The 27980-nt window shown below is 43.6% G+C and overlaps 1 protein-coding gene across 4 annotated transcripts; it reads left to right on the top strand.

The window, feature by feature from the left end:
* The first annotated feature begins 204 nt into the window (after positions 1–204).
* Positions 205–27240, top strand: LOC110509776 (zinc finger protein 574). 4 transcript variants are annotated; one of them, XM_021590882.3, is made up of 10 exons: positions 205–393; positions 2020–2201; positions 5305–7018; positions 7197–7435; positions 7686–7865; positions 8287–8384; positions 10705–10799; positions 17254–17402; positions 24581–24868; positions 26101–27240. In XM_021590882.3, exons 2-10 carry the CDS (start codon positions 2046–2048, stop codon positions 26695–26697), a joined length of 3516 nt encoding a protein of 1171 aa, XP_021446557.3. In that variant the 5' UTR covers positions 205–393; positions 2020–2045; the 3' UTR covers positions 26698–27240. The 4 variants fall into 4 exon arrangements, with proteins under 4 accessions (XP_021446557.3, XP_021446550.3, XP_036797489.2 ...); XM_021590875.3 differs by having other exon boundaries at positions 264–393; positions 2044–2201; XM_036941594.2 differs by having other exon boundaries at positions 284–393; positions 1999–2201.
* Positions 27241–27980: the final 740 nt, after the last annotated feature.

Below are 27980 nucleotides of genomic sequence, written 5' to 3' on the forward strand. Positions count from 1 at the left end.
GTGTGCCCTTGAGCAAGGCACTTAACCCTCATTTGCTCCAGGTGCACCGTACAATACTATGGCTGACTGTAAGCATTTCACTGCATATGTATGTGACAATAAAACATTTGAATTTAAATGAAAGTTGCATGAACTATCGTATTTGCTACAAAAACTATTGAAAACCGAGTTGATAAACAGAACAACAACAATTTAAGTGCTCTGTTTGGGACTTTAGACAGCCATGATGTTGCACCAAAGTCATACGCTAAGTGCGCTCTTTTGTGTAGTGTAGCCGAATGCTATTGGTGTACGGCGTACGAGAGAGCAGACAGCCAATCCGCTCAAGCCTTGTTAACATGTTGAAACAATAACACAACTTGTTTCCTCAAGAGATAACGGCTTCAGTTTTCGGTGAGTTATTTTGCAATTATCTGACTTTGTTTTTTTATGGACGGAATGTGACATCAGCCAGGACAACATTTCTGGGACTGATTTCTGTTTTCACGGAGTCTCAACGGGGGGAGACATCCAACGTTTACATCGAAACTGCAGCCGCCATTACACCACCGAAGAAGTGAATGCCACCCTTCTTCGTCGTTTTTACAAAGCACATAAAATATGTTCAGAGCGACTACTGGCAGACAGTGGTGAATTAGTTTAGCTAACCTGACAACTGACTTGTATTGATAAAGCTCAAACAGTTTTAAGGTGATATTAATCGTGGTAATGTAGCTTAACGTTGCTTGCATTGTTTGTTCGCGGAAATGCTAGCTAGCAGCTAGCTGTCAGTCAATACATAAAAGGCTAACGTTATTTATCTTCCTACAAACATGCAGCTAACTAGTAACGTTTGTTGGTTAAGCTAGTTAAACCCAATCTAAACGTGCCAGTGCCACCAGCGAGTCAGCCGCCCCATAACAACATAGCAAACAGCTAAATTGCTGACCTCCGGGATTTGTCTGGATCACCTTTGGCATTCATTTGGCGCCATTCACTAACTTGTACTGTAATGACACAAGTTCGTGTGAACGTATTGCAATTGTGCAGTACTTTAATGTCAGTACACAATTCCACTAAATGGTATTAGCTGTTTGTCGTATTGTGTTGCATGTTATTTTCTGTAGTTCTGTTGGGGGAATTATAAGGCTGTATAGTAGCCTACAATCATGACCTAATCACGTACCATTGTGGAATATATTATTATTGCCAGAAGATACTCTACCATTCCCATTCCACAGCTGCACTGGGGTCAGAACGCAATCATGGTTACATTAATAAGACACTGGAGCCAGCACACGTTATGAGTCGGAAAACGTACCTCAATGCAGGGATGTGATATGCTACTTTACTCCAAATTTTACATTTATTCACACTTCCATCGAAAAGATAGAAATTATGCAGTAGTCAGCGCAGCCATTATGGAATGGCATGTCCACTGAATGACACTGCCATTCCAAATTGGCTGCGGTGGCTACTGCTACTAGCATGAGGACGAAAACGGCAGTAGTGTGGTCATGCAGTGTATTTTTTATTAACCCCATCCACTCTCTTCGGGGAACAAAAATCTATTTTTTAGTTTTTACTGCTTTTTTGTTACATATGCACACATTCTCTACCTTTAGGAGCACCAAGCGTGGACAAAATAACAATTACCTACTGCCATTTTGTCTGAAAGTTCAAATCTCCTATCTGACCAAAGCCCAGGCACACGTGAAGATACTAATTTCCATCAGTAGAGGGCAATGTTTACAACATGACATCAATCAAACATTTTTACATCGTTCCCATTTTAAATGAGGACTTGCAAGCATTTATACATTGGGTAATACAACACATTCTCAATCGGTCTACAATTAAATATAATGATATTTGGATGCATCAGCTGGTGGGGGTATAGGCTACATTTAGGTTATGTTAATAACATATTAGTTAGGCTATATTGTAGGCTAATAATTGAGTGCATGTGCTGCTTGCAAACATCAAACAGAACACCCAACCTGAATTGAATATGATCAGTAATGCACTGTTTTGGTCTAGATCTCCTCTCTCTCCCTGTGGCAGGTATGGCGATGGATAGTGCCGCTGTGTACATGTGCTTCCCCTGCTACCAAGAGTTTGACACCCTGGAGGAGGTGCTGGCCCACCAGCTGACCTGCACCACAGAGAACGTGGGGAGTGGGGCCCCCACCCCCGTCTCCATCCCCTTCCTACAGACTCAGGTAATAGTGGAAGCTTCAAACTCCATGGACATTTAAACTAAATAGGCTAGGTCTAGAACATTGATAAACAATAACGTTTTATTAAACTTCATCTTTTGCACATCTAGGCTAAATGGTTCTGGATAAAAGCATCTGCTAAATGGCATATATTATTGTTATTGTTATATTACATTTTATTAATGCAGTAGTGTGTACATTTCATAGTGTCGCCATTGTTGTGCTCAAGGCTTCCCATGTGAATTGGAAAGCCTTGTGAGGCTGAAGCGTAATTCCAAGTCCACACGCGCAAAGCCGTGATAGTCCAGCAGTCCGTCTCTGGGGGAGGCACAACCCGACCCCGCTCCTTCAAAATTCCCAACCAATGCGGCTCCAGTTTGAATGTGGTGACGGTTGAAAAATAGCTTGAGCCACGCTGAGAATTCAAAAATGAAAGCCAACGGTCCAATACTCTAGAACACTGCTGTGCAGACGCGTACATGTTTTGGACTCTGATAAGCTCTGTAGCCTACAAAACTGCACTGCATTTTACCCAGTACAAAAGGAATTAGATCCTCCGTTAAGACATGCATAACCAGGAATCTTCAGTTCACTGAGACCTATTCCTTTGAGACACAGTTCATCCAAATGTTGTACTGCGTTAAGTGGCAGTTCTACAAAGAGGTCCTACAGAATATCTGCATGTCTGAAAGTTCATGAGAGTGAGAACATTCCATTCCATTTTCTTTGAGTCATAATAGGAAATTAGATGACCAGCACTGTCCTTATTTTTTGTTTATTTTTGGGGATAAAAATAGATAATACAATATTCAAGTTGGGCAAGAACACATATTTCAAAAACCACCGTACATAAACAAACAAATAATATGCATAAAATAAAAATATGACAGATCACATTACTTTCTACATCAAATATTAAAATGTACAGATACTTTTTCTGTTACTATGTAATTTGAGGGAGTAACACTATCCTTGTTCCACTGTATCGCTACCTCGTAATGATAGCTACAGTGTGCCCGGAGGTTTAAAATAGTGAGCCGTCGACAGTGAGTGACGTTTACCAGCGTCGCTCTCCGAAACGTGTCCCCAGCCTTCCATGGTGACGGTCTTCTCAAGCTCAGAACCATAAAGCGTGGTGTCATGAGTGACAGGCAGATTGCATCTTGAGTTGCCAGTGGGGAGAGAAAAGGAGCGTGAAAGATGAATCAGTCAGCTCCACCCCTCCTCCTGATGGATGGCTCATTGGCCTCCTCACAGATGAATCAGCTGTGGAAACATTCTATAAAACCTAAGTGCCTTATGGCATTCTGGCCCCTGCTCTGCCGTCAGCTGCCTGATTACTACCATTCAGACTTCATTAGCTAGATTATCATCATTTCTGTGTAACATTAAAGGCGACATTGCTATAAAACAGGGGGTGTTTACATTTCAAATTAATGAATGCTGCTATTATACCAAACCTTTTTTAACTTGACTTGTTCAGATCCAGAGAACTGTAATTACATGGAAGAGGTTTAGTAGGAAATTAGAAGCTTTGCCTTTTAGCATTAAAAAGGAAGATGGAAAATGAACACCGTGGTAGAACCACTTTGTAATATGTATGTATTTAATTACATTCCTATTACCCATCTTGCTTACCAAGAGGGAAAGATTAAGTGTTATTAAAAAGAAACTTCAGCAAAGTGGTGTGCTCCCTCAGTTACTTTAATTACATGTTGACCCATGTGTAATATTTTAATGCACTTCCCGAGTTGAAGTCCAGTTCTGGAATCGTTAATTAAATCAATTCATTATGGTACAGGCCTCTATACACACTAGCCAGTTTCACTGACCGAACAGGCCTATGGGCCCTGGTCAAAAGTAGAGAACTATAAGGAATAGGATGCTATTTGGGATGTAGACACAGTTTCCTGTCTCAAGTCCTTCTAGGAGACAGTGACTCAAACACCAGCGTCACATTGAAAATGCTCTCTCATCAAGAACATATGAATACACACATACATGACACTATTTCAAGAGCCCCGGGCGGTCCGCAGGATTAGTTTTTGCCACGTTGGATAAGAACAGTGTCAGCGGCAGTTCAAGTTACATAGTCTGGTTTTATAACTCAGCTCCTTTACTGAGCTAAAACTCTTGATTTGTGAGTATTTACTATGAAACTAAATAAATCAGACATGACTGAAATTTATTGTAATGGTGATTTAGTTTGTTTGCGGAATCAAAACAAGCAAACAAAAAATATTTACTAAGACTATGGAGATTTAAATATATCCATAATAGCAGTCTGTTTCTCTATACTATACTAAATATATTTCTGCATTTCTCAATTCTAACAATGACTCCAACAAATTGCCTAAAGCAGAAACAAGCTGGTAGTACTCAGTCTAGGCTACTAATAACAGAATGAGCCACAGTGGTACCTCTGCTTGAATGAAGACACTCCTGAAGGAACACATCATTAACCTCGACCTTGATGGTTCTTATCATCCTAATGGATCAACGAGCAGTTCTCAAACGCCACGGACTGGCCCTCTGAACTCAACTGATAGGCCTGTGGTATTTATCATCACCCTGCCCCTCAGTCCTTACCCCCCCCCCCCCCCCCCCCTCAGAGAAACCCTCCCTCCCCGGCTCTGTTGATCTAAAGACTGCTCTGCCTGCTCTCATTGATCCCTCTGTCCTCTGAATACTCTATTACTATATTCCTCTATTGTCATCCCTCATCTGCCTGACAAAAACACTGTTCCTGTTTCATTTGACTATAGACTTTTTCAACAACAAAAATATTGTCACATACACGTAGGTGCAGTGAAATGTGTTCTTTTACAGGGTCAGCCATAGTAGTACAGCACTCAAATTAGTTTTTTTTACCTTGTCGGCTCGGGTATTCAAACCAGCAACCTTTCTGTTACTTGCCCAACCTTATAACTGCTAGGATACCTGGTTGCCTGTGATGGTATTGCTATCCAGTAGTGCCATGGGAAAAGTTTTTTTCAATTTGACACCAAAATATATTGGCGTTTTCGTTCACTCATTATTGTCCAGACTGGTCAGCTTCTGTTTTGTCTTATTTTCTCACATTCTCTTTTTCGTTCCCTCTCTCCAGCAACAGGTGTATACCGATCCCATTTCTCCATCACCTGCCCCTCAGACCAAGGCCAGTTTCTCATCTGTGCTGCTCAGCTCTGGTGCACCAGGTCTGACCATGGCTAGCCCAAATAAGCCCTCAGGAGACACGCCCAAGATCCTGTACCAGTGTGGCGACTGTGACGCCCTGTTCCACTCCCTGATCCTCTGGCAGCAGCACCGCAAACATGGCCAGTGTCTTCAGACCAAGGCAGGACCCACCCAACCACAACCAGAAGAGACCGGCTCTGGATCAGAACTGGCCCCAGAGGGAGAGGGGAAGCACGGTCAGGCTGAAGTGGAAGTGGAGGTGGACCTGGGTCCAGATGAACCGAACGAACCAAACTCAACGGATGACCAAGAAGGAGGAGGGGGCAGAGGAAGGGGGAGAGGAAGAGGTAGAGGAAGGGGGAGAGGAAGGGGTAGAGGGAGAGGAAGGACTCAGGAGAATTCACAACAAACCCAGCAACAGCAGGATGTAGTGAAGTCTGAGCTGCCAGCAGAAAAAGAGGAGGATGGGATGAGTGCAGAGGACACATCAGCCACCCTGGATCACACGTATCTGCCAAACACCACCAATAGAGGGCAGGAAGGAGGAGAGGAAGAGCCAGAAACAGAGAGCGTAGGGGAATCCACTGAATCTAAAGCCTCTGAGATCCAGGCTCAGGCAGCTCATTCATCTACAGAGGCCCAGTCTGCACCAGACAGCCAGTCCATCCCAGACCTCGCTCCCTCCCAGGACCCCCCAGACTGCTCTACCTCCCAGGACCTCCCAGACTGCTCTACCTCGCAGGACCCCCCAGACCCTGCTCCCTCCCAGGACCCACCAGACCCTTCTCTCTCCCAGGACCCCCCAGGCCCTGCTCCCTCCCAGGACCTCCCAGCCGATAACCCTGGGGAGGAGCAGACGTCCTACTACTACAGGATGAAAGCAGCCAAGAAGCTCAAGCCCCCGTCCAGCCTGCTGTGTGTGGACTGTGGCTCCAGCTTCGGCATGGTGTCTGAGCTGGTCACCCACCGTAAGGCCCAGCATGGCCTCAAGGAAGCCCTGCACCACTGCACCGTGTGTGGGGAGAGCTTCCTCAACACCACCCTCTTCCTCTACCACCGCAAGCAGCACAAGGAGAAAGGCAAGGAGGGGGTCACACAAACCCAGGCCCAGGGAGGACAGATGCAGGATGCAGATTACCAGTATTACAAAATACTAACACTGCAGCAAGAGGTGGTGGAAGAGATGGTGGAAGAGTCTAAAGAGGAGACAGTGGGGGTGGTGGATTCCCAGAACAAGGGAACTGAGAAGCAGAACCGGGATGGAACCCCCTCTATTTCCACTGTCTCTACCTCTGCTCTGGTTAAGGTGGTCCAGGGCCAGAGTTTCCTGTGTGCCCAGTGTGGAGCCAGCTTCACTAAAGAGCCAGAGCTCAGTGCCCACCGTAGGGACAAGCACGGCCTGAACGAGCCCCTCCACCACTGTTCCCAGTGTGGCCAGAGCTTCATGAACACCACCCAGTACCTTTACCACCGACGCCAGCACCGCGGGGAACCAGGGACTGGGGCAGGAGCAGCCACGGCCCTGCAGGGAAGCCCCCGTGCCCCAAAGAGGATGCTGTCCCCCCCTGCCGCCTCGTCAGCTGCGTCAGGCTCACCGGCGAAAATACCTGCTATCAGGATACGCAGCATCAACGATCTCAATGGTAGGTTCGACCCAGTGGCAGCTGGGTTCAACATAGTGGGAAGACTTAACTCTGCTGTAAAAAATAGAATAATAACTGATTCCAATCGAAACGGAATATTGCTAAGTTTCACTATTGTTTAAGGTTATTTTGACGGACCGTCAATAGTTTCTGACCATGCTCTCTCCTCATTGGGCAGAGAACAAAGACCAGGGTAAAGAGGTGAATCCAGTCATCCTTAAGGAAGAGCAGGAGGAGAATATTGTAGTGGGGGAACAACCGGACACCAACCTCCCTCCTCCAGCCAAGCTGATGCAGGACTGGTCCCGCACCCCTCTCCCCCACGTCTGCCCCCACTGTGGCCAGACCTTCACACGCAGGGGGTTCCTCCGCGCTCACGTCTTCAGCCACACCGGAGAAAAGCTCTTCACCTGCAAGGTACTGCTAGACTGGACACGTGTTCTATTGAAAATGCTGTGAAATATTGATGTAAATGACTGAAACTAGTTGTGTATCAACAAGTAGCAGGAGTTAGTTAGGAACAGCTTCCTATTATATACTTAATGTTTATTTTTCTGTTTAATCTATGTGACGAAATCTTAGTGCTCTTGTGCTATGTGAAATAGCAATGTTGTACTGGGCTTCCGTCAATCAAATTCATCCTCGTTCTTCTTCTTGGTTAATTCAGGTGTGTCAGAAGTCGTTTGCGTCCTCTCCCAACCTGCTGCGCCACAGCCTGACCCACATGGGCACCAAACCTTTCCCCTGCTCCGTGTGTGGCAAGCGCTTCTCCCAGCCGGGTGTCCTGAAGAGGCACGGCCTCACCCACAGCCAGCCCAAATCCCGCCGTCGCAGGTCCCGATGGAAGGTCAGGCATGGGGGGGGGGGTCACTGTACCCTATAGTACACTATTCCCTATGTGGTACACTACTTTTTACCAGGGCCCATTGGGCTCTGGTCTCCATTGGGCTCTGGTCTCCATTGGGCTCTGGTCAAAAGTAGTCCAATATGTAGGGAATGCAGAGCCGTTTGGGACACAGTCCTGGATTACCTGATTGTTTTTAGAATGTCTTACAATCCCCTGAGAACATCTCTGAACACACCACAGACACGTCCTGGAGAGCCACAGCGTGAACAGGGTTTTATTCCAGCCCAATCGGGTGTGTTGATGCTGGGCTGGAACAAATATCTGTACACACTGAGGAATGCTATTTGTCTCTACGTTAACATTGAGACAGGCTGTTAGTTGTTTCCCCTGATGTTGTGCTGTGTCAATGACATCCCTGCAGAAGAGGACACCAGAGGGGGAGGATGGAGAAAGCCAGCTGTTCGCCTGTCCCAACTGCACTGCTCGCTTTCAGACTGACCAACAGCTGCAGGAGCACAGGTACGGGCGTGACTGGGCTGTGACTCAATTAAATGTGCAAGTTGAAATCAACCCCAAAGGCCTGTTTCACAGAACTAGATTAGACAAGGAACACATTTCAATGTGTAAGTTACCTTGATTGGACCCTGCTTGTTTTACAGAGAGAAACAAACACACCACTGTACTGTATTTACAGTGACAGTAGAGCATAAGACTGGACTGAGAACAGGAGATGTGCTACACATAACCCAAACACAGGCCGGACCCTGTTCCTACACAGGCCGGACGCTGTTCCTACACAGGCCGGACGCTGTTCCTACACAGGCCGGACGCTGTTCCTACACAGGCCGGACGCTGTTCCTACACAGGCCGGACGCTGTTCCTACACAGGCCGGACGCTGTTCCCACACAGGCCGGACGCTGTTCCCACACAGGCCGGACGCTGTTCCCACACAGGCCGGACGCTGTTCCCACACAGGCCGGACGCTGTTCCCACACAGGCCGGACGCTGTTCCCACACAGGCCGGACGCTGTTCCCACACAGGCCGGACCCTGTTCCCACACAGGCCGGACCCTGTTCCCACACAGGCCGGACGCTGTTCCCACACAGGCCGGACGCTGTTCCCACACAGGCCGGACCCTGTTCCCACACAGGCCGGACCCTGTTCCCACACAGTGAGGGGATTTAGACAGAGTTGTTAACATAGAGACAGAGATGCCTCAGTGCCCTTGAGCCCTCGCCAGCGATGATTGACAGGCGGGTGGCGGTAAATTAAGATAACGATAAAGGGTAGGACGAGAAAGCGATGGAGACAGACAGGCTGAGGAGCTAGAGGTGGGGGATGCGGGGAGGGAGGAGGTGAGGCAGGAGAAATGATCTGGGGATCAATAGGAGGGTGTGATCAGGGAGTGAATGGAACGTTACCCTTGAACTGTATGTCAATGTGTAGTTGGAGCGAAGCAGGAAGTCCCAGTGTCTCTGCCAGGCACAGTCCGTATCCCTACACCCCCTCTCATTAGCGAACACTGGGGGGGGGGGGGGGGGGGGGGGTGAAGACCTGGACTGAAGCTTTAATTCTCAGGGTCATCTTTGCCTGAAATATTGATTCCTATTGTCAGCCCTGTGCAAAGGGATGATCGACCAGACAGTTTATATAGGGCTAAATGATGGGGTTAAGTACTTTTCAAATTCACTATAATCAGTCATGAATTATACGTAGAACACACTGTATTTTCCAGCAGTTCATAATCATTATTTCTTTATCGTTGTCAAGGACATTGACTCAGCTGCTTGTAATGCATTGGCTAGTGGCGAGCACTAAAACACCTGCTAGCCAGGGTTGATTAGTGGAATCTGAGGGTTTTAATGCTGGGATAGAATAAAACCATGACACTGCAGGACTGTAGTTAAGAGTTGATTACCTCCACTGCTGAAGAAATGTGTTTAGGTGAACTCTTCCACCACCGCAGTGTTTCCTAACCCTGGTCCTCCAGTACCCCCAACAGTACACATTTTTATTGTAACCCTGGACAAACACACCTGATTCAACTTGTCAGCTAATCATCAAGCCCTCAATGAGTTGAATGAGGTGTGTTTGTCAAGGGCTACAACGAAGCTGTGTACTGTTGGGGGTACTGGAGGACCAGGGCGGGGAAACACTGTGCTGGTGATCAAACACAACACTGATCCAGCCAGTTAAATACATCCCAGTGGTTCTCCTCCCTCTCCTTCCCCAGGGATATATCCTGCCATTATGGAATGGATAAACATAGGCTCTCATATCTCATCACACACTGAAACCACCCGTTCATCTGCAGCCATTGTATTATATGACACACCTAATGACTCCATATTGAACCTTAAAAGGCTTAACAACATGGTTAAGCACACAGGTCTGGAGGTAATCCTAATACTGTGACACTAAGGTGATAGCCAGCATGTGGTTGTGTGTGTTATTCCTCCTCTGTGGATGAGGATTACAGTGGGCCATTGAAGCGTGGCTTACATGCATCTACAAATGACACACTGCAGTGTTATTAGTACCAGTGAGCTGCTGCACATAGTGTTGATGGTGGTGGTGCTCCTTTTGTCCCTTTTCCTCACAGCTTTAATTCTTTCTCAGCTTCCAAGAAAAACATGTTGCTCATTGCAGTACTGTATTAATAGCCCTCGTTTTTTATAACTCTTTGTTTTTACTCCTCTTTCATTTTTTGCTCTGAAAAAAACCCAAAACATGTATTATTTTTCTGTAGTAATTTATTCAGAAGTGTATTATTAATATTAGTTGTTGTTTACACTTCTTTCCCTTTTCTCTTCCCTTCATTATGTTCTGTCCATCAGACTGCTCCACACCAGCCACCCGTTCCCCTGCTCTGTCTGTGGAGAGGCCTTCAAACGCAGGAAGGAGCTGGACCTGCACTCTCTCATTCACCAAGGTAGCTCCTCCCCTCTCCTCTCAGCTGCCCTGTGTGTCTGATAAGCACTGGACGAGAAAGAGAGATCAGTGCCTGTATCCATAAAGCGTCTGAGTAGGAGTGCTGATCTAGGATCAGTTTAGCCTTTTAGATCATAATGAATTAGATTAAAAGGACAGTAGTGATTATATTATACTGAGGCAGAGATTGTCGAGCGTAGGTCTTTCGGAGCATGCCGTTGCATGGTTTGCTAACTATCTGTCTGATAGAACTCAGTGCACTCAATTCGATTGGCTCATGTCTGTTAAATTGTCTGTCTGTAATGGTGTACTCCAGGGCTCTGTACTTGGTCCCCACTTATTCACTATTTTATATAAATAATTTAGACAAAAATGTGCAAAATGCACAACTTCACTTTTATGCTGATAATATTGTTATTTATTGTTGTCATCTCACACAAAAGCTTTCCAGAACTTGAAAACTGCTTTTTATACTGTTCAACATACCTTGTGTCAATTGAAGAATATCCTCAATACTGACATAACTAAACTAATGTTGTTTTCTAAAGCAAGAATTATTACTACCTATTACTACCTGTCAGGGCAATGAGATTAAGACTGTAACCTCATATCTTGGAATTTGATTTGATAACGGCCTCTCTTTTGAATTGCATATTTGGGATATTTGAAGTTGAGATTTTATTTTAAGAATAAGGCCTGTTTTTCTTTTGAAGCCAGAAGGATGCTAGTATCAGCTACATTTATGCCTTTACTAGACTATGGAGATATTTTATATATGAATGCTTCCGCTCAGTGTTTGAGATCAACTGACACCCTTTACCATGGAGCATTGAGATTTATTTTAAACTGCAAAACCCTTACGCACCACTGCACTTTGTATACCAGGGTTGGCTGGCCTTCTCTAGTCACTCGTAGGCTCAGTCACTGGTATACTTTTATTTACAAAGCCATTTTGGGTTTACTACCATTTTATTTGGGCATTTTTATTGTTCAGAAATGTGGTGAGTACTCTCCGTTCACAGGACTTTATTCCAAATGTCCAAACTGAATTTGGTAAAAAGGGCTTTTATGTACTTTGCGCCATTGGGTTGGAACGCCTTACAAAATACTTTTAAACTGGAAGAACTTGTCCCTATTGGTGTTTTTAAATTATTGCTGAAGGATTTTGAGGCTGATTCCCTGACCTGTCAATGTTTTTAATTTGCCGTATTATGATTTTTTTAAAACTTGATTATCTGTAGTTTTTCATGTTGTCTGTCTGTAATTGATGCTCTTGAAAAAGAGATTTAAAATCTCAATGAGCCCTTCCTGGTTAAATAAAGGTTACATAAAATGAATCAAATATGTAATGTACACTAGTGTATGTGTGGGCCGTGAATTAGTGAAGCTGCTAATCATGGAGCTGATTTCCATGTTAAGTATGCAGAGGTAATCCCTGCGCCTTAGTAGTAATTAGGGGTTTAATGGTTCACCAAACCAATGCAGTTTTGGGGTCACCATTCGGTTCCGATACAGAAGGAAAATGAGATGTCATTCACAATGTTCCTTGCATTGTCTATTGTTATGTTGGGCCTCAAGTTTCCACACAGATGCTGCGTTTGAGGTGGGACTTTACCAGATGTGAAGTCGTAAATACCAGTTGGATGCGTTCATGTGAGTTGAACTCGTTGAGAAACACGGATTGGCTAATGGCCAACAAGCTGTGTCAACCATAAAGTAGAGCTATAATGCTTGTAAACAAATTGTAGTTAAAAAAACACACTAATAGATTGCTTTTTATAAATATAGTTTTGTTGTTGCATTTAACTGCCGAAAATGCCATTATAGAGGTCATTTCTTTAGTAGGTGACGTCAGAGATCACCATGGTGGGAGAAGTGGATGCTCAGGAAGATAGACCAGTTTCCCACTAGTAATTACCTGTTTGAGTGCCGTTCAAGTGGATTATTCCCAGTTGTATGTCACTCCCCACTTGGTTATGAACACACCATGTCATTGCCTCCTTCAGTGCCAGATGTGGACTGTAATAAAGGGGTCGTGTCTGTAGCACCATACATCTCCCACTCCGGGGTAATGTGATGGGCTGTCACTATAAGCGCAGCATGGTGCATTTGCCAATGCATTGAAAACTTCGGCTTTGGTTTGCCTATGTAGAGCGGGTACTACCTGTTTGCTGAAATGGGTGCAACAGCGAAGTTCGTAACATGACTTGAGCACTTTCACAAGGTGCTAAAAAGCCTTATTCTAAGAATGGGCACATACCCGCTGCTATAAACCAGGCTGTAAAAAGTATAAACCATTGCCTACCTATCGCTCTTGTAATTTATTTGGCTCGTTCAGAATCAGCTGCTAAGGGCTACTTGAATGCAGAGGGAAGATGATGTTGTGTAGTTTCTTTGCGTTTCCATCTTACTCTGGTATACTGGGGCCCACTGATGTTGCTGTAAATGTGTCAACATATTTGAAGTGTTGTTAGCTACATAGGCTATTCTTGTTGAGCGTGGTGACTTAGTGTTACCGTTTTATCCACAACTCTATCCATCACCCCTGTAATCTACTGGGAAGCCTAAATGTTCCCAAACTGGGGGATTTAAAAGATGAACGGGTATTTGCCAATTCTGGTCTATCGAATCGACCCCACCAATTAATGGGTCAAAATATCTGCTGATCTTAATCGGGTCTGGCGTCAAGGCAACATGGCTGCCGTTGACAGCATCGGTGCAGTGGGGTCAGAGATAAGTGCACCTCGGAGAGAGAGAGAGATGTGATTGGTTGGAATTGATCCATTGATTATTAGTTAATGCTCTGTTGATGGAGAGGATCCTTATTAAATGTTTCAACGGAGGGCTCTTCAGTGGGGATTGGTGAACGCTCCAGCCGGGAGGGAGGATTCCGCTGGGTTGGAGTTGCCGTGGTAACTGTAGATGCCGGTGGCTAAGATGGGGAAACATCAAACCTCAGCACCTTCTCTTGTTTTCTCTCCTCTTCTTTTGCTCCTTTAGTTCACAGAAGCAGACAGAGAGCCTGAGTGTGTTCACCAATATCCAGACTGTCAACAGTAGTGCATGTGTCTGTCTGTGTGTCTATAAATAAGTTACCTTAAGCCACATACTGTAACCTATACTGAGGGATGACAATACAGATAGAATACCCTCTAACCCAGTGTGTGTTTTGGTGGGTACGGACTAGAGGTCGACTGATTAATCGGAATGGCCGATTAATTAGTGCCGATTTCAAGTTTTCATAACAATCGGAAATCGGTATTTTTGGACGCCAATTCTTTTTACATAATATATATATATATATATATATTTTTTTACAACTTTATTTACCGAGGCAAGTCAGTTAAAGAACACATTGGTGGGTTAACTGCCTTGTTCAGGGGCTGAACGACAGATTTTTACCTTGTCAGCTCAGGGATTCAGTCGTGCAACCTTACTGTTAACTAGTCCAATGCTCTAACCACCTGCCTCACGAGGAGCCTGCCTGTTACGTGAATGCCGTAAGAAGCCAAGGTAAGTTGCTAGCTAGCATTAAAATTATCTTCTAAAAAACAATCAATCAATCATAATCAATAGTTATAACTACACATGGTTGATGATATTACTAGTTTATCTGGTGTGTCCTGCGTTGCATATAACCGATGCGGTGCACAATCGCGAAAAAAGGACTGTCGTTGCTCCAACGTGTACCTAACCATAAACATCAATGCCTTTCTTAAAATCAATACACAGAAGTATATATTTTTAAACCTGCATATTTAGCTAAAAGAAAGGTTAGCAGACAATATTAACCAGGTGAAATTGTGTCACTTCTCTTGCGTTCATTCCACGCAGAGTCAGGGTGTATGCAACAGTTTGGGCCTACGGCTCGTATTTCTGTATGTTATTATGTTATAATTAAGTCTATGATTTGATAGAGCAGTCTGACTGAGCGATGGTAGGCACCAGTAGGCTCGTAAGCATTCATTCAAACAGCAATTTCGTGCGTTTTGCCAGCAGCTCTTCACAATGCTTCAAACATTGAGCTGTTTATGACTTCAAGCCTATCAACTCCCGAGATTAGGCTGGTGTAACCGATGTGAAATGGCTAGTTATTTAGCGGGGTGCGCGCTAACAGCGTTTCAAACGTCACTTGCTCTGAGACTTGGAGTAGTTGTTCCCCTTGCTCTGCATGGGTAACGCTGCTTCGAGGGTGGCTGTTGTCGATGTGTTCCTGGTTCGAGCCCAGGTAGCGGCGAGGAGAGGGATGGAAGCTATACTGGTACACTGGCAATACTGAAGTGCCTATAAGAACATCCAATAGTCAAATGTATATGACATTTATTTTATTTTTATTTCACCTTTATTTAACCAGGTAGGCTAGTCGAGAACAAGTTCTCATTTACAACTGCGACCTGGCCAAGATAAAGCAAATCGTATAGAGAGAAATATTCCTATAATTCCTATAATAACTGCAACCTAAAACTTCTTACCTGGGAATATTGAAGACTCATGTTTAAAGTTCTCATGTTCTGAGCAAGGAACTTAAAACCTGTTATGGCAAGGCGATCCCCTAGGGGAACTCCCCCCCCATTCAGCTGAAAAGGTGGCGCAGGGAATTCAAAAAATATTATTTAGAAATATTTAACTTTCACACATTAACAAGTCCAATACAGCAAATGAAAGATAAACATCTTGTTCATCTACCCATCATGTCCGATTTTTATAATGTTTTACAGCGAAAACACAACATATGTTAGACCACCACCAAATCAAAAAAAAAAACAGCCATTTTTCCAGGCCAAAGATAGAGTCACAAAAGCAGGATTAGAGATAAAATGAATCACTAACCTTTTGAAAATCTTCATCAGATGACACTCATATGACATGTTACACAATACATTTATGTTTTGTTCGATAATTGTTCGCATATTTATATCCACAAATCTCGGTTTACATTGACGCCATGTTCAGAAATGCCTCCAAAATATCCGGAGGAATAAAAAAAAAGCTACGCCAGATAACAGAAATACTCATCATAAACTTTTACTAAATATACATGTTCTACATATAATTAAAGATACACTGGTTCTTAATGCAACTGCTGTGTCAGATTTTTTTCAAACGTTACGAAAAAAGCCTACCATGCAATAATCTGAGACAGCGCTCAGACGTAAATATATTTCTCCGCCATGTTGGAGTCAACAGAAATACGAAATTACATCATAAATATTCCCTTACCTTTGATGATCTTACATCAGAATGCAGTGCAAGGAGTCCTAGTTCCACAATAAATTGTTGTTTTGTTCCATAATGTCCAATAATAGTGTCCAATTAGCTGCATTTGCTAGCACTTTCAGCTCACGTGCCCAAAAGCTGACGCTGGTCCAGGAGAACTCGGACGAAAACTTCAAAAAATATATATTCCAGGTCGAATAAACTGGTCAAACTAAGTAGAGAATCAATCTTCAGGATGTTATTTTCATATATATCCAATAACGTTCCAACCGGAGCATACGTTTTCATCTGCAGCCAAATGGAACGATGGTGATACCCACAGACAAATGCGCCACAGGGAAATGGCATTCTGTCGGGACAGTGACTATTTCCCATCCCATTCGGTCAAAGTTCACACCAGAAGCTCCATTCCACATTCTACTGAATGAGGACATCTAGTGGAAGGCGTAGGAAGTGCTACCAGATCCATATCTAATTTGGAAGTGGATAGGCGATGACTTGAAATTAGACATGTATTCAGAATTTCACTTCCTGTTTGGAAGATTGCCTGCCCTATGAGTTCTGTTATACTCACAGACATAATTCAAACAGTTTTAGAAACTTCAGAGTGTTTTCTATCCAATAGTAATAATAATATGCATATATTAGCAATCTAGGACAGAGTAGGATGCAGTTCACTATGGGCACGCAATTCATCCAAAGTGAAAATACTGCCCCCTATCCCCAACAAGTTTTAAACGTTAGCTTTCTTACATGGCACATTTTGCACTTTTACTTTCTTCTCCAACACTTTGTTTTTGCATTATTTAAACCAAATTGAACATGTTTAATTATTTATTTGAGGCTAAATTGATTTTATTGATGTATTAAGTTAAATTAAGTGTTCATTCTGTATTGTTGTAATTGTCATTATGACAAATAAATAAAATTTTAAAAATTCCCCGATTTAATCGGTATCGGCTTTTTTTGGCCCTCCAATAATCGGTACCTGCGTTGAAAAATCATAATCGGTACCTGCGTTGAAAAATCATAATCGGTCGACCTCTAGTAGGGACAGGGGGGGCCTGTGACCAGGGCCTGTGACTGTCTAAATACACACTCAATCCATACATCCCTGTCCTTTTTTCTGTTTAGTGTATTTCAATTAATTTCATGTACAGTCTCGAAACACTATTTGGAATGTGATAAACACTAATTTAGTAAGTAATTAACTCATTCTGCCCACCCCATCTCCCCAGATAAGGAGCCAGTGTTGTGCCCCCACTGTTCCTCCCAGTTCTTGAACCAGTCAGTGTTGGACATCCATCTGCAGCGCTGTACCAGCTCAGAGGAGGACAAGACTGTGGGCCGTGGCCGGGGACAGGGACGGGGACGCTCCATGGGACAGGTACACTGGCTGCCTCCTCTATACTAGTTATTCCTTATATAAATGACTACTGTAATAGTATGATACCTTATACACATGTCTACTGTAATAGTAGAATACCTTGTAAACTCAGCGAAAAAAGAAACGTCCCTTTTCAAAACCCTGTCTTTCAAAGATAATTCGTAAAAATCCAAATAACTTAAGTTTGCTGAAAATAAACACAGTTGATAGTGAGAGGATGTTTCTTTTTTTGCTGAGTTTATATATGGCTACTGTAATAGTATGACACCTTATATACATGTCTACTGTAATAGTAGAATACCTTATATTAGAGGTCGACGATTATGATTTTTCAACGCCGATACCGATTATTGGATGACCAAAAACAGCCGATACAGATTAATCGACTGATTTTATTTATTTATTTGTTTATATATTTATATATATACACTGCTCAAACAAATAAAGGGAACACTTAAACAACACAATGTAACTCCAAGTCAATCACACTTCTGTGAAATCAAACTGTCCACTTAGGAAGCAACACTGATTGACAATAAATTTCACATGCTGTTGTTCAAATGGAATAGACAACAGGTGGAAATTATAGGCAATTAGCAAGACACCCCCAATAAAGGAGTGGTTCTGCAGGTGGTGACCACAGACCACTTCTCAGTTCCTATGCTTCCTGGCTGATGTTTTGGTCACTTTTGAATGCTGGCGGTGCTTTCACTCTAGTGGTAGCATGAGACGGAGTCTACAACCCACACAAGAGGCTCAGGTAGTGCAGCTCATCCAGGATGGCACATCAATGCGAGCTGTGGCAAGAAGGTTTGCTGTGTCTGTCAGCGTAGTGTCCAGAGTATGGAGGCGCTACCAGGAGACAGGCCAGTACATCAGGAGACATGGAAGAGGCCATAGGAGGGCAACAAACCAACAGCAGGACCGCTACCTCCGCCTTTGTGCAAGGAGGAGCAGGAGGAGCACTGCCAGAGCCCTGCAAAATGACCTCCAGCAGGCCACAAATCTCCATGTGTCTCCTCAAACAGTCAGAAACAGACTCAGTGAGGGTGGTATGAGGGCCCGATGTCCACAGGTGGGGGTTGTGCTTACAGCCCAACACCGTGCAGGACGTTTGGCATTTGCCAGAGAACACCAAGATTGGCAAATACGCCACTGGCGCCCTGTGCTCTTCACAGATGAAAGCAGGTTCACACTGAGCACATGTGACAGACGTGACAGAGTCTGGAGACGCCGTGGAGAACGTTCTGCTGCCTGCAACATCCTCCAGCATGGCCGGTTTGGCGGTGGGTCAGTCATGGTGTGGGGTGGCATTTCTTTGGGGGGCCGCACAGCCCTCCATGTGCTCGCCAGAGATGGCCTGACTGCCATTAGGTACCGAGATGAGATCCTCAGACCCCTTGTGAGACCATATGCTGGTGCTGTTGGCCCTGGGTTCCTCCTAATGCAAGACAATGCTAGACCTCATGTGGCTGGAGTGTGTCAGCAGTTCCTGCAAGAGGAAGGCATTGATGCTATGGTCTGGCCCGCCCGTTCCCCAGACCTGAATCCAATTGAGCACATCTGGGACATCATGTCTCGCTCCATCCACCAACGCCACGTTGCACCACAGACTGTCCAGGAGTTGGCGGATGCTTTAGTCCAGGTCTGGGAGGAGTTCCCTCCGGAGACCATCCGCCACCTCATCAGGAGCATGCCCAGGCGTTGTAGGGAGGTCATACAGGCACGTGGAGGCCACACACTACTGAGCCTCATTTTGACTTGTTTTAAGGACATTACATCAAAGTTGGATCAGCCTGTAGTGTGGTTTTCCATTGTGTGGTTTTGTGTGGTTTTTAATTTTGAGTGTGACTCCAAATCCAGACCTCCATGTGTTGATAAATTTGATTTCCATTGATCATTTTTGTGTGATTTTGTTGTCAGCACATTCAACTATGTAAAGAAAAAAGTATTTAATAAGAATATTTCATTCATTCAGATCTAGGATGTGTTATTTTAGTGTTCCCTTTATTTTTTTGAGCAGTGTATATATATATATTTGTAATGACAATTATAACAATACTGAATGAACAGTGAACACTTTTATTTTAACTTAAAATAATACATAAATAAAATCTATTTAGTCTCAAATAAATAATGAAACGTGCTCAATTTGGTTTAAATAATGCAAAAACACAGTGTTGGTAAAGAAAGTAAAAGTGCAATATGTGCCATTTAAAAAAGTTAACGTTTTAACTTCCTTGCTCAGAACATATGAAAGCTGGTGGGTCAATATTCCCAGTTATTCAATATTCCCAGTTAAGAAGTTTTAGGTTGTAGTTATTATAGGAATTATGATGCGTCGACTATTTCTCTCTATGCCATATATATTTCATATACCTTTGACTATTGGATGTTCTTATAGGCACTTTAGTATTGCCAGCCTAATCTCAGGAGTTGGTAGGCTTGAAGTCATAAATAGCGCTGTGAAGCAAGCATTGCTAAGAGCTGCTGGCAAATGCAGTAAAGTTTGAATGAATGCTTACGAGCCTGCTGCGGCCTACCACTGCTCAGTCAGACTGCTCTATCAAATCATAGACTTAATTATAATGTAATAAACACAGAAATTTGAGCCATTGGTCATTAATATGGTCAGATCCGGAAACTATATTATCGGAAACAAAACGTTTATTCTTTCAGTGAAATACGGAACCGTTCTGTATTTTATTCAACGGGCGGCAACTATAAGTCCAAACTGTTGCATATACCCTGACTCTGCGTGCAATTTACGCAAGAGAAGTGACACAATTTCCCTAGTTAATATTGCCTGCTAACATGAATTTATTTTAACTAAATATACAGGTTTTAAAAAATATCCTTCTGTGTATTGATTTTAAGAAAGGCATTGATGTTTATGGTTAGGTACGTTCGTGCAACGATTGTGCTTTTTTCGTGAATGTTTTTTTGTTAAATCATCCCCCGTTTGGCGAAGTAGGCTGTGATTCGATGATAAATTAACAGGCCCCACATTGATTATATGCAACGCAGGACAAGCTAGTTAAACTAGTAATATCATCAACCATGTGTAGTTAACTAGTGATTATGTGAAGATTGTTTTTTATAAGATAAGTTTGACGCTAGCTAGCAACTTACCTTGGCTCCTTGCTGCACTCGTGTAACAGGTGGTCAGCCTGCCATGCAGTCTCCTCGTGGATTGCAATGTAATCGGCCATAATCGGCGTCCAAAAATGCCTATTGTACCTATTGTTATGAAAACTTGAAATCGGCCCTAATTAATCGGCCATGCTGATTTTAATCGGTCGACCTCTAATATATATGGCTTCTGTAATAGTAGGATCCTACTCTACACTAGTTGTACCTTACATGGCTACTGTAATAGTATCATAGATTTAGCCGGTGGTAACTTGTAGAATAGACACCGGCTGGAATGTGGTTTTAACCTGTCAGCATTCAGGATAAGACCCACCTGTTGTATAATTAAGCAATAAGGCCCGAGGGGGTGTGGTATATGGGCAATATACCATTGCTAAGGGCTGTTCTTAGGCACGACGCAACGCAATATATCACAAACCCCCGAGGTGCCTTATTGCTATTATAAACTGGTTACCAATGTAATTAGAGCAGTAAAAATAAATGTTTTGTACAACCCTCTGATATACCACGGCTGTCAGCCAATCAGCATTCAGGGCTTGAACCACCCAGTTTGTAATACCTTTTATAAACTGGGTGGTTCGAGCCCTGAATGCTGATTGGCTGACAGCTCTGGTATATCAGACCGTATAACACAGGTATGACAAAACATTTATTTTTACTGTTCTAATTATGTTTGTAACCCGTTTATAATAGCAATAAGGCACCTCTGGGGTTTGTGGTATATGGCCAATATACCACGGCTAAGGGCTGTATCCAGGCACTCCGCGATGCGTCGTGCATAAGAACAGCCCTTAGCTATGGTGTATTGGCCGTTTACCACACCCCTTCGTGCCTTATTGCTTAAATATACATGGCTACTGTAATAGTAGGATCCTACTCTTAACTAGTTATATCTTATAGTGCCTTCAGAAAATATTCACAACTCTTGACTTTTCGCACATTTAGCATTGTTAAAATATATTACATTTGACATTTTTTGTCACTGGCCTACACTCAATACCCATATGAACAAATTAATTACAAATGAAAAACTGAAATGTCTTGAGTCAATAAGTATTCAACCCCTAAATAAGTTCAGGTGTAAAAACTTGCTTAACAAGTTACATAAGTTGCAAGGACTTCTCTGTAAGGTCCCTCAGTTGAGCAGTACATTTCAAGCACAAATTCATCCACAAATACCAGAGAGGTTTTCCAATGCATTGCAAAGAATTGGTAGATGGGGAAAAATGGGGGGGAAAAGCAACACTGAATATCCCTTTGAGCATAGTGAAGTTATTAATTACACTTAGGATGGTGTATCAATTGGGGCGGCAGGTAGCCTAGTGGTTAGACAGTTGGGCCAGGAACCCGAAAGGTTGCTGGATCGAATCCCCGAGCTGACAAGGTAAAAATCTGTCGTTCTGCCCTTGAACAAGGCAGTTAACCCATGGTTCCACGGTAGGCCGTCATTGTAAATAAGAATTTGTTCAGGTGTCTTTCCGAACTCAGTTGCCAGAGAGGAAGAAAACTGCTCAGGGATTTCACCATGAGTTCAATTGTGACTTTAAAACAGTTACAGAGTTTAATGGCTGTGATAGGAGAACTGAGGATGGATCAACAACATTTTATTTACTCTACAATACCAACCTAATTGACAGAGTGAAAAGAAGGGCCCCTGTACAGAATTAAAATATTCCAAAACATGCATCCTGTTTGCAACAAGGCAGTAATACTAAAAAAATGAAAAATGTGGCAAAACAATTAACTTTTTGTCCTGAAAACTATGTTTTATGTTTGGGGCAAATCCAATGCAACACATTACTGAGTACCACTCTCCATATTTTAAAGCATAGTGGTGGCTGCATCAAGTTATGGTTTTGATTGTAATCTTAATGACTGTGGAGTTTTTCAGAATAAAAAAAATAAACGGAATATACTGTAGCAAAGCACAGGCAAAATCCTAGTGGAAAACCTGGTTCATTCTAGGGATGGGCATTTCAACTTTTTTTTGACTGTTCAAGTACTTTATTTTTTGAGTACTCCAGTAAATGTGTGTGTTTATCAATATGCCAACAGTGAGCAACAAGGCCTATTTTATCATAACCATTACAGATAACAAATCCAAATTGCTAAATTTGTTATGTTTGTTTTTAGCTAATGTAGCTAAAAACAAACATAACAAATAAATATCCTGTAACTCCTAACTGCCACGATATGTCACAATAGGAATTATTTTCCTCGTAAAGGTGAAAACAGACAAATGCTAAACTACCGGCAACCTACTGTTGCCCCTCGTGGTTGTGCTACTCTCCTCTCTGCGTTCACTGTGTGTATATATATATATATATATATATATATATATATATATATATATATATATATATATATATATATATATATATATAAAATACACAAACACACAGTTGAAGTCAGAAGTTTACATACACTTAGGTTGGAGTCATTAAAACTCCTTTTTTCAACCACTCCACAAATTTCTTGTTAACAAACTACAGTTTTGGCAAGTTGGTTAGGACATCTACTTTGTGCAATTGTTTTCCGACAATTGTTTACAGACAGATTATTTCACTTATAATTCACAGTATTACAATTCCTGTGGGTCAGAAGTTTACATACACTAAGTTGACTGTGCCTTCAAACAGCTTGGAAAATTCCAGAAAATGATGTCATGGCTTTAGAAGCTTCTGATGGGCTAATTGACGTCATTTCGGTCAATTGGAGGTGTACCTGTGGATGTATTTCAAGGCCAACCTTCCTTTTGTCCAGTTGGGAAAGGGCAGTGTGGAGTGCGATTAAGATTGTGACATCTGTGGATCTGTTGGGGTGGTATGTGAATTGGAGTGGGTCTAGGGTATCCGATAGGATGCTGTTGATGTGAGCCATGACCAGCCTTTTTAAAGCACGTTATGGCTACCGACGTGAGTCCTATGGGGCAGTAATCGTTTAGGCAGGTTACCTTCACTTACTTGGGCACAGGGACTATGGTGGTCTGCTTGAAACATGTAGGTATTGCAGACTCAGTCAGGGAGAGGTTGAAAATGTCAGTGAAGACACTTGCCAGTTGGTCCGCACATGCTTTGAGTACACGCCCTAGTAATCCGTCTGGCCCTGTGGCTTTGTGAATGTTGACCTGTTTAAAGGTCTTGCACACATCTGCTACCGAGAGCATTATCACACAGTCGTCCAGAACAGCTGGTGCTCTCATGCATGCTTCAGTGTTGGTTGCCTCGAAGCGAGCATAAAAGGCATTTAGCTTGTCTGGTATCTCGCATCACTGGGCAGCTCGCGGCTGCGTTTCCCTTTGTAGTCCGTAATAGTTTTCAAGCCCTGCCAATGAAAGCTCTTACAATATTCAATGATGACATTTCAACACCAAGTCAGAACATTAGGTAACGTTATGAGGGGGAAAGGGACCAAATTATTAGGGTGCGGCACATGGGATACCAACAGCTTACTACACAGCATACACTTAATATTACTTTCTTAGCTACAGTATACATATTTCCCAGGTATATTACATCATATATCATATAGCAGCATGCAATACATTTCTGGACTCCGTTGTGCTGTGCTCACTTGAATAGGAAGGTGGCATGGCGATCCTTCTTGTGGGCAAATTTTGTCGTGAAACTTTGTCATCAAAGTCTGGCATTCTCTGGATTAATGTAGTATTTAGTGTAGATCGTTGACAAAAAATTGCAATTATATCCATTTTAATTCCACTGTAACACAACAAAATGTGGAAAAAGTCAAGGGGTGTGAATATGTGAAGGCACTGTATAGACATAGATACTATAATAGTAGGATCTTACTCTACACTAGTTCTACCTTATAGAAATAGATACTGTAATAGTATAATCTTACTCTACAGATACTGTACCTTATAGAAATAGATACTGTAATAGTATAATCTTACGCTACAGATACTGTACCTTATAGACATGGATACTGTAATAGTAGGATCCTTTCATCTATTCTTCACTAGTTATTCCTTATACATGTGCCCCTCCCTCTCTCTTGCCATCCAGGTGGAGTGTGATATGTGTGGTCATTGCTGTATGACCCAGGAGGGTCTGGACCTCCATCGGCTGTCCCATACGGGTCAGACCCCCCTGCGCTGCCCCCTGTCCCCCTGCAGACGGCGCTTCGCCTCCAGCTCTGCCCTCGGGGAGCACATTGTGGCCCACTGCCAGGGGACTCTGGGGAAGGGCCGCGGCTCCAAGAGGTTCCACTGCCAGATCTGTGGGAAGGACTTTGCCTACACCTCCACCTTCAACGTCCACATGAGGATCCACACCGATGAGAGGCCCTTCGAGGTAAGGGGGTGGGGAGGTGGAGATGATTGATTGATTGTGTGTGTGTGGTGGGTTATCTACTGCGCACGACTGACGTTCGTTATGGTGTGTCTTGTTCTGAAGTGATTTAAAACACAGGCTACTACAAGGGATCAATTAGATTGTCAAATTTTTTAGCAGAAGCAGAAGAGGCCGTCTGGACAAGACTTTGGTCGTGGTTCTGCCTGTGGTTACTTTTATTATTGTTTCATTCACTTCTCACTTCCCCCCTGCTGCTCCCCCAATGGACATTCACCCTGCCCCACCCCCCAATGGAAATGGATCATTGTTACAGTTGTAAATATGTATACTAATACTAATAAACTCATCTAATCATCTCATCTAAAAAATACAAGCTGTGGTTGTGGTCACCCCAGTGTATTATGCCGGATGGTGTCCTCCCTCCCTCTACACTTCCTATGATTAATGAGTGGGGCTGAGTTAGAGCCTGCCATCTCCCTCTGTGTTACTATTCTGGGACCCAGCGCCACTGGGCACCGCCCGCAAAGGCAGGAAGGCCCTAAACACAAGACCAACCAGCCTCTGCTCACTGTGGCACAATGTGTGGCAGAACAGCCCCAGGCTTCTATAGTTCAATAAAAATGTAATCCAAGCTGTAAAGTTATTGGTGAGAATGTCCCTGCCGATTCCCTCTGGTTCTACTAATGGTAGGCGTTGTCTCTGTGGTCATTCAGTATGGCAGACAGGCAGGTAACACTGCTGTGTGGAAAAAGATGAATGTCCTGCAGTAGTAGTGCAGCTCTGTTCTGTCAGCTTCTTTTTTTTCTGTTCAGTCCCCTGTGTCCCTCTTTCTGTTCTTTATCTCTATCTACCATTGTCCTCTGCCCTCCCTAGATCTCTCTCTCTCTCTTCTCACACATTATTTTTCTACCCCTCCTATTCTTCTGCCTCTTCAGCCAGAAGTGCTGTGTCTACAAATTTGAGGAAGTGTTTCAGAAAATATTTTTTCATAACAGTTTTCAAGATATGAAATCTAGAATTTTAATGTCCGCTCTTCTCCTCTTGTCCTTGTTCTCTCGTTATGTTTTCCGATCCTACCCATCCTTCCCCCTGCCACTCTTCTTCCTCCTATTCAACTTCTCCTCCCTCTTTCTTTCCGTTCACTCTCTGCCTCTCTTCACTCTCTCCTCTTGCCCTCCTCCCACTCTCTGCCCTGTCTGTCCCCCACATGTCCCCTCCTCCTCCTCTCTCAGTGTTCTACGTGTGGGAAGCGTTTCCGCCAGCTGCCTCACCTCAAGGACCATGAGCGTATCCACAGCGGCCTGCGGCCCTTCTGCTGCTGGGTGTGTGGTAAAGCCTTCAGTGTGGCCGGCCGTCTTACTGAGCACGCCCGCATCCACAGCGGAGAGACGCCCTACACCTGCCACCGCTGCCCCTCAGCCTTCCGCTCACGATCCAACCTCGACAAACACATCCGTCTCCACGACGACGGAACGGGTGGAACCACGGCCAACGACGTAGAGGCGGAAGGGGCGAGGGTGCTCTTGTCTACAGGGACGGGATTGGGTGGCGAGGGGGAGTCGGCGGTGCAGACCATTCTGCTGGTCCAGGCGGATGGAACCACAGAGGGGGTGATGGTGCCGGCCGTGCCCGTTTCAGAGCAGTCCTCTGGGGCTATGTTCTCTGGGCAGGCTGGGTCCTCCCAGGTGGTGTTCTTGGGTGGTCAGGCCATCTCTGTCCCCTCCCTGTCAGCCATCATGGAGGGACATGAGATCCCCTCGGTCACTGTGGTAGATCGACAGGACGTACCACACACCATAGAGTTCATCCTAGAGGAGACCATCTCATAGAGGGGACTGTAGAGGAGGAAGAGGGTAGAAAGGAGAGGGTTTGTGATAGAATGTATTAGAGACTGAGACAGAGTTAGACTGAAAGATGGTAGGATTTTCAGTTAGTCAAGGTGAAATAAAAAATAAATAAATAGTGTTGAGTTAAATCAAGATGTATAGTTTTTACTGTTTCCTCAGTGCCGGGGCTATTCTTGTTAAATGGACCGAAATATTGTTTCATTTACTTGAACGATCTACATATGAATTGATTTTGACAGAGTTTAGTGAAGGATCGGATGTGTCGCCCTTAAGCTTTGAGAGGTGCTTCTTAGTTTGGAAGAGCAGAATGTTGAAATCGTACAGCGAAGCCAGTGAAGCAAGCAGCAGTTGTATGGTAAAGCATTTATCCTGTTTACAATGAGAAGTTGAACGAAAAGCTGATTGTAAAAGTATTCCCAGAGTGTGTACCGTTAATATTATTTAGAGTGAGTTTTATCAGGGTTGGACTTGAGTCACCCATAAAATGTCCTCTGTTTTCTTTTTAATAAAAGGCTTCAGCTTTCACCGTTTCTCCAACGCTTTCATTTTATAAAGAGGATTACACGTGGTCCTCACCATGAAATATCTCACACATCAGATAGGATGGCCTTTATGGGCCCCACTGTAATCTCACACATCAGATAGGATGGCCTTTTGGGCCCCACTGTAATCTCACACATCAGATAGGATGGCCTTTATGGGCCCCACTGTAATCTCACACATCAGATAGGATGGCCTTTGTGGGCCCCACTGTAATCTCACACATCAGATAGGATGGCCTTTATGGGCCCCACTGTAAATCCACAATGCTCTCGCTTGACATCATCAATATGGACTTTCTGACACAGGTACCCACCGAGTCACAGAAGCAGAGCTCAGGAGGGCAGCAATATGAGATATCCCCATACAAGTCATGTAATTACCCAGTATATTTGTTTCATTGTTTGTCACTGTGTGTTGACGTATATAGATTTAACAGTAATGTTAATATAATGTCTATGACATGAATAGATGAAGTCAATATTGTAATTCCGTAGGATAAGGAAGGAGAGGATTTATGATGATCTCAGCTGACTGAGGAAGTACACGTCATATTTCTGTATCATTATGCTATAGTGGATAGCTAGATATCAAAAATAATGATCTAATTTGTGTTTAAATGGAAAAAGGCTTGATGTGCCAGAACTTTTCCAGTGCTGCAGCAGCTCATAATCGTAATCTAAAGAGCCGTTTATGACTGTTGCACACCCAGCGAACGCTGACTG

This window comes from Oncorhynchus mykiss, chromosome 2 (genome assembly GCF_057628025.1).
Source record: "Oncorhynchus mykiss isolate SJ-2025 chromosome 2, ASM5762802v1, whole genome shotgun sequence".
NCBI classification, from domain to species: Eukaryota; Metazoa; Chordata; class Actinopteri; order Salmoniformes; family Salmonidae; genus Oncorhynchus; species Oncorhynchus mykiss.